Below are 11,265 nucleotides of genomic sequence, written 5' to 3'. Positions count from 1 at the left end.
AAGATCTTGTAGATTCAAATCCCGGGCTAGGGCAAGTGCTTCGCTACATGCATGAGCCTCAAGATTTGCCGAGTCAGTGAGGCCGTCGAACACCATCGCTGAAGCACCCAAAAATTTCCCCAATTTGTCACGGCATACCACTCCCACTGCGCCTTTGTCTCCTAAAGTTGACAAGCCACCATCACAGTTAAATTTTGCAGCCTCACCCGCATGCGGTAGCCAAACTTTAGCTCTCGGCTGGTTCGCTCGTTCTTCATTAGTCCAGGGTCTTCGCGAGGTAGCTATATCTAACTCCTCCAAAAACCTCTTGATAAAACTCATAGTGGAAAGTGGACTCTGAAACTCATTCTCATGTATAGCTTTCCTCCTTGCCCACCAGATTGCCCACATGGTCACTAGAATTCGGGCTAGATCTTGTTGCTTAGTGGTCTCAAAAAGCCAAAACAGCCAGAGCCTAGCATCATCGTTTTGCTTTGATATCACATGCTCGACCGGCTCTTCGTCCTCCAAGGCCCAAACACATCTTGCCATGCGACAACTTAATAGCGAGCAGCGCCAAGTGTCCTCCTCCGCCCCACAAATAGAGCAAGATGGAGAATCTGTCATGCGTCTACCATGTCTAACCGAGCCGGTTGGGATTGAAGTATGCGCTAAATGCCACACAAACACTCTGATTTTTAAGGGACTTTTACCTTCCACAGCTGGGTCCATGAGTTTTTATCAGCAGCAATGTTCGAATGGCATGGTCGATGTTCTAGCCAATCCTCTCTTTGTGTCTTGATAGCACAAATCATCCTGTATGCTGACCTTACCGAAAAAATACCTTGCTTATCGTAATACCAAGCCCAGAAGTCCTCCTGTTGCCTTGTGCCGAGTGGTATATTGAGAATAACCTCAACGTCAGCAGGTATGAAGTGCTCTATTAGGGCTAGTTTATTCCACGATCAGGTTGCAGGGTTGATAAGCTCCAACACCATCACTGGTGGGTTCGCTGAACGGGCACAGATGGGCCTCAGCTCATAATCTCTCAACATCTAGTTGTCGGACCAAACGTTAGTGCTAGCACCTGTGTCGATCCTCTTGATAAGCCCCAAGGACAGAATATCTTGGCCCTCCAGAAAAGATCGCCAGACCTGGGAAGGGGTATTTCCCAAAGTGGCGTTCAACAAATCGGTATCTGGGAAATACCGAGCCTTCAAAACGCGAGCGCTCAAAGAATCGGGTTGCTGCATCAACCTCCATGCTTGGCGAGCTAAAAGAGACAGGTTGAACAACTCGATATCTCGAAAACCGAGGCCACCCATATACTTTGGTTTTGACATAGTTTTCCACGACACCCATGCTGTCCTCCTCTCGCCATTTTTACTACCCCACCAAAATTTCCGTATCAAACTGTTGATGTGCTTGCATAAACCCCGAGGTAACTTGAAACATGCCATCGAATATGTTGGGATGGCATGGGCGACAGATTTGATAAGGACCTCTTTTCCGCCTGCTGACAGACACTTCTCCATCCAACCTTGAACCCGTTTCCAGATTCTGTCTTTAAATATTTGAAAGATCCTTCTTTCGCTCTGTCCACATCCGAAGGCAAACCCAAATATTTCTCAGTTAGCGAGTCATTGTGTACCTCAAGGATATTCTTGATCGCTCCTTTGGTCGAGTCCGCTACCCCCTTGCTGAAGAAAATCGATGATTTATCCACATTTATTCTCTGGCCCAATGCCTGACAGTAAACTCTGAGAAGTCCATTAACACGTGTAGCAGATGCCTCATTTGCCTCAAAAAAATATTAGACTATCATCGGCAAAAAGGAGGTGATTAACCAAAGGGGCTCCCGGTGCAACTGCAATTCCCTGAACACCGTTTTGGGACTTCAACAAGCAAGAAAGTCCCTCTGCTGCAAGTAGAAATAAATATGGTGAGATTGGGTCTCCCTGCCTTAGCCCATGAGTCGGCCTGAAACCATCCAGACAACCACCGTTAAACAAAACCAAGAAAGAAACCGAAGTAACACACCTCATGATAGTCTCCGTGAATCTAGGGCTAAACCCTAATTTAATCATAACCGCTTTCAGATACGGCCACTCCAAGTGATCATATGCCTTCATCATATCCAGCTTAAGCACACAAAACCTGTTTCCCTTCATCCTCCTGGTTTTCATATAGTGCAAACATTCGTAGGCCGTGATAAAGTTGTCTGTAATGAGATGTCCAGGGACAAAAGCAGACCGCTCTTCGGAGATGATATCGGGGAGAAATAATTTCAGCCGGTTAGCTAAGACCTTTGATGCAATCTTATAGATTACGTTGCAAAGGCTTATAGGGCGAAGTTGTCCTAAAACTTTTGGACTGGAGATCTTGGGAATTAATACGATGAACGTGTTGTTTATCTCCTCCGAGGAATCAACTCCATCAAGCACTCGGATGATCATCCTTGTAACCTCATCACCACACAAATCCCAATGTTTCTAAAAAAAGTGCGTGGGAAATCCGTCTGGGCCAGGTGCCTTGGTTGGGAACATTTGAAACAGGGCCTCTTTAACCTCATCTCTGCTATAATCTACATTAAAACGAGCATTCATATTTCCATCCACACGAACACGGATGTGAGACAAGACCTCCTCCATGCCAATAGTGCCTTCTGAGGAATACAAGTTTTTATAAAACTCTGTGGCTATTCCTGCCAGCTCGCTCGGGTCAGTGCACATCGTTCCATCAGCTCGTACAAGTTTGACGATCCTATTTTTTGCCCGGCGAGCACTCGCTTTCCGCTGAAAAAACTTTGTGTTGCAATCGCCTTCAGCTAGCCACATGATTCGAGAACGCTGTTTTGCCATGATTTCCTCCCTTTACGCTATCTCAATCAAGCGATCCATAACCTTTCCCTCTTCCTGACCAGGGCCCATCCGCAACGGATCCGCTCTAAGCTCAGCGAGCTGCCGGCGCAAAGCCCTCATCTCCTGACGTACAGATCCAAAGGTCCTCTTACTCCACCTTGTCATTGAGGCCGAGACATCTTGCAACTTGTTCGCCAAAACAGCTAGTGTCGTCGCCGGACCTTTTTCATTCCAAGCTTCGTCCACCGTCTCTCGGAAGCGCTCATCAGTCTCCCAAGCACACTCATACCGGAATGGTTTCCTCCCAATTGTCCGTTGGCAGCCTGTCTCTATGTCCGTCTTGAGCAGGATCGGGCTGTGATCACTCTTGGCTACAGTCAGGTGTTCTAGGGTTGCAAAAGGAAAAAAGGCAAAGACCAGCTCGGCGAGGCCAAAACTCGGTCTAGCCGGACCCTGCAATGTTGACCACCCGTCACTCGCTTTTCAAAAGTCCAATCAAGACCCATGTATCCAATATCCGACAAGCCACATACATCCACCGCATCTCTGAACCCCTCCATTTGTGCACTGTCACGGGTATTAGGCCCCATCTGTTCCTCCTGGCGAAGTATTTCATTAAAATCGCCGATGCATAGCCACGGCTGGGTACTCTCCCTCCTCAACCTCTTCATAGTTTTCCATGTTTTATACCGCAAGCTCCTGTCTTATCAATCATTGTGCCTAAGGCCGGCCAGACCTTTTTACGGTTCTGGTATGTAGGGTCTGCTCGACTGCAGCTCACGCCAGCCTGCAAAGCCGTTTTACCGCGAACTGTAAATTAGTTTTGCAGGTCGACGATACACGGGTCTGATAGAGACGCTTAAGCGCGGCCTGTATGGCCAGGTTTGAGTGGGCGGCATATTTTTTCTTCTCGATCAGCATGCTCTCCACGTCCACGGCCCTATTTTCTTTCACCAAACCCTCCTGCGAGCAAAAAAAACCTCCACTGCCGAAATCCTCTCCGGCTCTCCCCCTTCCTGCGATGGCCGGCGGCGGCGGTTCCCCTTCCCCGGCGGCGGCCGCCCCCGCGGCCGTCCAGGTGCGCTGCGCCGGCTGCCGCGGCGTCCTCGCCGTGGCCCCCGGCATGACCGAGTTCATCTGCCCCAAATGCCGCATGGCGCAGCGCCTTCCCCCGGAGCTCATGCCCTCCTCCTCCCCGCCCAAGGCGTCCCCTACCCCGCCTCCGCCCCAGCCCCCTCCCCTTCCTCCTCAGCCTCACTCTCAGCCGGCGCCTCCCCCTCCGCCTCTCCCTGCTGCTTCCCGCCGCTCCGGGCCGCGGGCGCAGGGCGTGGACCCCACCAAGATCCAGCTGCCCTGCGCGCGCTGCAAGGCCATCCTCAACGTGCCGCACGGCCTCGCCCGCTTCCGCTGCCCGCAGTGCGACGTCGACCTCGCCGTCGACATCTCCAAGCTCCAGCATTTCCTTGCCGCCGCCGCCCCTGGGCCGGGCTTCGTTCCTCCACCGCCTCCGCCCGCGCCCCCAGTCCCAATGCCGCACATGCCCTTCCTACCGATGATGCCGCCGCCGCGCATGCCGATGGCCCCAATGGTCCCGCCGCCCGAGCCGCCGGAGGAGATCAACGAGGTTGCGTTTGACGTTGAGCGCGAGGAAGACGAAGGTGACACTGTTGGTGAAACTTTCATGGACTATAGGCCTCCTAAGCTGTCTCTTGGTCTTCCTCATCCGGACCCTGTGGTAGAGACTTCATCTTTATCAGCGGTGCAGCCTCCTGAACCTACTTACAGCCTGGCTATTATGGATGAATTGGATGAGACCAGGGCATTGTCATGCTTACAGATTGAGACAATAGTGTATGCTTGTCAGAGGCATCTTCACCATCTCCCTACTGGTGCTAGAGCAGGTTTCTTCATCGGTGATGGAGCCGGTGTTGGTAAAGGGCGTACAATTGCTGGATTGATCTGGGAGAATTGGCAACAGGGGAGGCATAAGGCATTGTGGATTTCCATTGGTTCAGACTTGAAATATGATGCCCGCAGAGATCTGGATGATGTTGGTGCAAAATGTGTGCAAGTGCACGCGTTGAACAAGCTGCCATATTCTAAGTTAGACTCAAAGGCCACTGGGATCACAGACGGAGTTGTTTTTGTAACTTATAGCAGTTTAATAGCATCCTCTGAGAAAGGGTATTCACGTTTGCGGCAGCTGGTAGAGTGGTGTGGATCTGAGTACGATGGTCTTGTGGTGTTTGATGAGTGCCACAAGGCTAAAAATCTGATTCCTGAGGCAGGAGGTCAGCCCACTCGCACTGGTAAATCAGTTCTTGAGATCCAGGAAATGTTACCTGAAGCTCGAGTGGTTTACTGCTCAGCAACTGGTGCATCAGAGCCTCGGAATTTAGGCTACATGGTCCGGCTTGGTCTCTGGGGGGACGGAACATCATTTCAGAGTTTTCACCAATTTCTAGGTGCTCTTGAGAAAGGTGGTGTGGGTGCCCTTGAACTTGTTGCTATGGACATGAAAGCTAGGGGCATGTATGTTTGCCGCACACTTAGTTATAAGGGTGTTGATTTTGATGTTGTGGAGGCACCTCTAGAGGACAGAATGATGAATATGTACAGAAAGGCAGCTGAATTTTGGGCTGAGTTACGTGTTGAGCTCCTATCGGCAAATGAGTACTATGCAGAAGACAAGAGCAATTCGGCTCAGATATGGCGGTTATACTGGGCCAGCCATCAGCGTTTCTTTAGGCATATGTGTATGTCTGCAAAGGTACCTGCTGTTGTGAAGTTGGTGAAGGAAGCCTTAGCAGAAGAAAGATGTGTGGTGGTTGGTCTCCAGAGCACTGGTGAAGCTCGAACAGAGGAAGCTATCACAAAATATGGTGTTGAAATGGAAGACTTCATTTCTGGCCCTAGAGAGTTGCTTCTTAAGCTGGTAGAAGATAACTATCCCTTGCCTCCAAAACCTGATTGTTCTCAGCAAGGTGAAGACAAGGTTACGGAGGTCCAGCGTAAGCGGCATTATGGACCCGATGTATCCTTAAAAGGACGAGTTAGGAAACTCGCAAAAATGGAAGATAGTGATGATGGAATGGATGCGCACTCTCCATTGGAGTCAGACCATGAATTAACAGATTCTGAAGAGGAATTGCATATGTGTCAGATCTGCAATACCGAGGAGGAGAAGAGCCTGTTGCTTCATTGTTCCAATTGTGCTACAAGTGTTCACCCTGGCTGTCCAATTCCACCATGGACTGGAACGTTGACAGATGATTGGTTATGTTATGCATGCAAGGAGATAATAGAAGGCTATTTTAAAGAGAGAGATGCTTACATGGCTGAACTATCAAAGAGATATGACAGTGCAGTGGACAGGAAGTCAAAGATTTTAGAAATCATCCGTGCTTTAGATTTGCCTAATAATCCTCTAGATGATATCATTGATCAGCTAGGTGGTCCAGACAATGTTGCAGAAATAACTGGAAGGCGTGGCATGCTAATAAGAGCATCAGATGGAAAAGGTGTTGTTTACCAGGCGCGGAACACGAAAGAAATTGCATTGGACATGATCAATATGCATGAAAAGCAGCTATTCATGGACGGAGAAAAGTTCATCGCAATAATATCGGAAGCAGGATCAGCTGGTGTTTCCTTACATGCTGATCGAAGGGTAAAAAATCAGAGAAGAAGAGTACACATAACACTTGAACTTCCTTGGAGTGCAGACCGTGCAACCCAGCAGTTTGGGAGAACACATCGTTCTAATCAAACTTCTGCACCTGTATATAGGATTCTTTTTACCAACCTTGGTGGTGAAAAACGATTTGCATCAATTGTGGCAAAGCGACTAGAGTCTCTTGGAGCTTTAACACAAGGAGATCGAAGAGCTGGACCATCACTTAGTGCTTTTAACTATGACAGCAGTTATGGAAAAAAGGCCCTGACATTGATGTACAGGGGTATAATGGAACAGGATGCATTTCCAGTTGTGCCTTTGGGATGCTCTGAGAATCAATCTAGTCTCCAAGAATTCATCACTAGATCAAAAGCTGCGTTAGTGGCAGTTGGAATTATCAGGGATGCTGTAATCTGCATTGGAAAACATGGAGGAAAGCTTACTGGTAGGATTGTTGATTCTGATATGCATGATGTGGCCCGTTTCCTCAACCGTATTCTGGGATTAGCTCCAAACATCCAGAATAGGTTATTTGATCTCTTCACAAGCATACTCGACGTAGTAATTCAGAATGCACGAAGTGAAGGACGGCTTGATTCTGGTATTGTTGATATTAAAGCAAAAAGGGTTGAAATGAAAGAACCGCCGAAGACAGTTCACGTTGATAGCCTATCTGGTGCTTCCACGGTATTGTTCACTCTTACAATTGACCGGGGAGTTACTTGGGAGTCGGCTAAGGCAATGCTTGAAGAAAGGCAGAAAGATGGTGCGTGTTCTTCTAATGAAGGGTTTTACGAGTCCCGGAGAGAGTGGATGGGCAGAAGGCATTTCATACTAGCGTTTGAAGGCTCAACGGAAGGAATGTACAGAGTAACTCGCCCTGCCGTTGGGGAAGCTTCGAAGGAGATGCCTTTGGCTGAACTAGAAGGAAAGTACAAGAAGGCCTCATCGTCTGGCAAAACTGGGGAAGGCTGGCAGGAAGAATATGATGTGTCGTCCAAGCAGTGCATGCATGGGCCCAAGTGCAGACTTGGAAGCGATTGTACTGTGGGCAGAAGGTTACAGGAGATTAATGTTTTGGGTGGTCTAATACTTCCTGTGTGGGGCGCGGTAGAAAAGGCCCTGAATAAGCAGGCCCGACAGGCTCACAAGAGGATACGTGTCGTACGCCTGGAGACAACAGATGACAACCATCGGATTGTTGGGCTAGTCATTCCAAACACAGCAGTCGAGTCAGTGTTAGAAGGTCTGCAGTGGGTCCAGGACATCGACGAATGATGTGTAAACTACAGGTTATTTCTCTGCACATTCTTCGGTCTGGTGTTGTCTACCAAATTTCTGTAGCTAAGGAGGTAGCTTTCGAGGTTTAAGCTTTCTTCTTCTTTCTTCATGGGGTGGGAGAGCACAGCTTGGTGTGATGGATGATGGTTAGCTCCGAGATTAGGAAAGTAAATACAACATCTTCTGTTTATTGGAGTATTTCTTTTTCTTGCTCAAGTCTTGCTAAAAAACATATTCTGTCACCCACAAGTTGAAGGGCCATCAATGAATGAAGAATAGTGATTCCCCTGTCAACGGCATTTAGTAAACTGTAAAACTGCTTGTTTTTGGAAGATATATCGTTTGGAAATTCCCCATTAGCTAAACAGTTTGGGGACTTGCACTGTCTAGTTAATGAAAAGAACAAAACTGTGTTTGATCTCTGGGATGAGATACAGTTAAGATGTAGTACTCCCTACTAAATCAGCGCCAATTAATATGGATCGGAGGGTACCTTTCTGATAACCTTTTCAGTAGAGCTTATGAGTCTGTGGTATGATCCTGAGTCGATAGCTAAGTCTGGTTTAGTCGGAACAGGAAGATTCTTTAATTATGGCAATATGAATCTAAGGGGGTGTAGTCTTTGTGTGTCATTGTTAATTTTAGAGGTGTCCAACCTATCTTTCTTCCTGTTGTGTGGCATGTGAAGGTGCCACCCAAAATCCAAGGGTTTTTTGTGGCCTCTATCCCAAAATAAAGTGATGACATATGACATTATGGCTAAACCTCTTTAGTGTATCCACTGTACTGAAATTGAATCAATATGTCCTCTGTTTGAGTGCATTGTTTTTACTAGGACAGTTTGGGATGGTGTTAAGCAAGTGCTTTTAAAGGTGCCATTGTTGCGCTTAAACAATCTCTAGTTTCTGATTGAAAAACCTGGATCTCTCTGAAACAGGTTTGGCATCTGATACTGGGGGCTACCTGGTGGAGTGTCGAGGGATCTATCTACCACTCAAGAACTTAAGGTCACCCCTGCTACTAGAACCATGGATTCATTCATCTTGTGCGGCAGCCGTTGGCGATGCAGATCATGGAGTAGCTTCGCTCTAGTGATTGATGGAAGGAGGGGTGGGGCGACGAAATCCATGGCGTCGGATTCTAGTTGTAGCGTCTTCTCCTCCCTCCCTGGTGTGGGTGGTCTTTTGGTTGAGTCTGCAGTTTACTGCTTTGCTGTAATGGTGCTTGGGTGCCCTGAATTTGGTTGGCCTTTTATCCGTTTTGGCTGGGGCCTGGGGGTAGAAACATGTATGTAGGCTTAAAGTTTGGCTGCTTGAAAACCTGATAACATCTTGCACTTGGGGGGACGTTCTATGGCATGTGGGCCCCTGATGTGACTAGAGTTCAGTGCTGTGGATGCATCCTTGACGTTATGAGGTTCTAGTTGTGAGTTCCTTCATTTTAGATTGTCGTTGGAAACTTATTGGAAATGTGAACTCAGTGAAATGCTTTTGGTGTCCAACATACATTTAGCTGGTCAAGCTGAGAGCCTAAGAATATGTGCATGCATTTTATTTTTATTTTTTGGGGAATTGCATATGTGCATGCATTATAAACCCAGACAAAGCAAAGCTTTTGTCTCCATTTCAAAAAACAAAAGGAAAAACCCAGACAAATGGTTAATAATCAAATCAAAATCCCCCTAAATGACAATTTAAGCTTTCTAAATCATTCCAAATTTGTTTGAGCGAATTTTTCAAACAACTCCTAGTCATTCCTAGGTAAAAGCAATCAATCACAAAAAAAATAGTGAAAATTTTAATTCCCTGTGATTTTATTATCGACATTCCAAATTTGAAAAACTTGGGATGTGACAAGGTATTGGGAAGAAGCACTATCCTGAGGAGCTATGGTGCAGTGTGTGACATCAAGGTTCATCTTCTCCTCTCAGCCCCCACCGCGCTGTCAGAGAGCACCCTACCGTGTCATACCGTGCGGCAAACCGCGACCACCCAGAGCTCGGCAAAACAACCCACAACAATACAGAGTTACACCATGCTAATCTGTCTACCCACATAAATACACACACGATATTGAAAAAAGGGCATCATCGAGGTTGCCATCAAGCATCAAACTCCTCCACAGGGTAGCGACTCTGACTTCACCAATGATCACCACCAATGACACCTCGTTGTATCACACATGGAGACTCATGCCAACCTATGACGTTAGACCCTTGCAACCAACCAGGCGACCACCCACCATGTGTCATCGCCACTGCCAATGCACCTTGTTAGTAGCTCCGACTCGATGGGGACACGGCGAGGCACAAGGGCCCCTAGAATACGAGGGATGAAACCGACTACCAAAACCCAGCCGCAGCCCAAGTCATAGTAGATGTAATATTTATTATTTCTGGTGTTCGTTGTACTGTCATGATTGATGATGAATAGATCGAAAGTTTTTCTGCAAAAAAAAAAAGCATTGCTCTTGTGTCATACTCATGTATAATTATTTATTTTGCGAGGGAATACTCATGTATAATTGTCTTCGATAATTGATGGAGATCGTAGGACTCTGTTGTGCATTTTGTACATTTTTTGTTTGTTTGTTTGTAAAGTATAAATGTACAAAAAGAACAACAAAATTAGGAGAAAAACATAGGGTCTGTCTAGGCCACATCTAGATGTGATATAACTATGTCACATCTAAGTATGTCATCAATGCCACCTCACCCTAGCATAAACACACCCCTCTTGTTTTTTGTTTGTTATTTTTTTTGTTTGAAACAATCTGTTTCCGCCTGGCACATATACGTGAAGGACTACAGGAGTTGTAGGTGTGTGTGCGGCTGCCTCGCTGGCGCCCCGCTGCTCACGATAACAGCATGCGTTGTGCTGCCGCCTTTTTTTCGCATGGTACGCATTATGCTGTCTCTGCTTCACTTCATGCACGCATTGTGCTACAGCTTTTTTGTGTGCATGATACGCATTGTGCTGCCGCTGCTTGACATGTATACCTTAAAGAATCACACATGTGTGTATCACTATACGTATGTATGTACGTACACGGGTGGGCGGCAATGCGAGGGTCATGTGAGTGGAAACTTATAAAAATGTCCATGAAACTTAAAAAATCATATATAGCTAAAACAACTTGTAAATTTACAAACATGAAAATGAGAACATCTATTAAAATTCTGAACAACTTTTGAAAACCTCAATATTTTCAAAATTCTAGATTTTGTTGAATTGATGAAAGCAACTTTTGAAAAACGTGAACATTTTTCGAATTGGTGAACACATTTTTTGAAAATGCTGTCATTTTTACAAAATTCCAAAACAAAATTTGAAAAATGCAAACAATTGTTGCATTGGTGAACAAACTAGCCTTATCTACAAAAGGATATGCCTAAAAAAGGATGTGTCTTATTTGTATACAACTATGAGATTTCAACGAAAGATGGGGAACTAACTCAATGGGCTGGAA

General features: G+C 46.5%; 1 protein-coding gene across 1 annotated transcript; it reads left to right on the top strand.

Annotated features, from left to right (window-relative positions):
• The first annotated feature begins 3,762 nt into the window (after nucleotides 1-3,762).
• Nucleotides 3,763-9,302, top strand: LOC123148556 (protein FORGETTER 1). Its single transcript, XM_044567992.1, has 2 exons — nucleotides 3,763-7,808; nucleotides 8,735-9,302. The coding sequence occupies exon 1, from the start codon at nucleotides 3,862-3,864 to the stop codon at nucleotides 7,792-7,794; it is 3,933 nt and encodes a 1,310-aa protein (XP_044423927.1). The 5' UTR covers nucleotides 3,763-3,861; the 3' UTR covers nucleotides 7,795-7,808; nucleotides 8,735-9,302.
• The last annotated feature ends 1,963 nt before the right edge of the window (nucleotides 9,303-11,265 follow it).

Source organism: Triticum aestivum, chromosome 7A (assembly GCF_018294505.1).
Source record: "Triticum aestivum cultivar Chinese Spring chromosome 7A, IWGSC CS RefSeq v2.1, whole genome shotgun sequence".
Classification (NCBI taxonomy): Eukaryota; Viridiplantae; Streptophyta; class Magnoliopsida; order Poales; family Poaceae; genus Triticum; species Triticum aestivum.
This window is presented reverse-complemented; position numbering and strand designations above follow the sequence as displayed.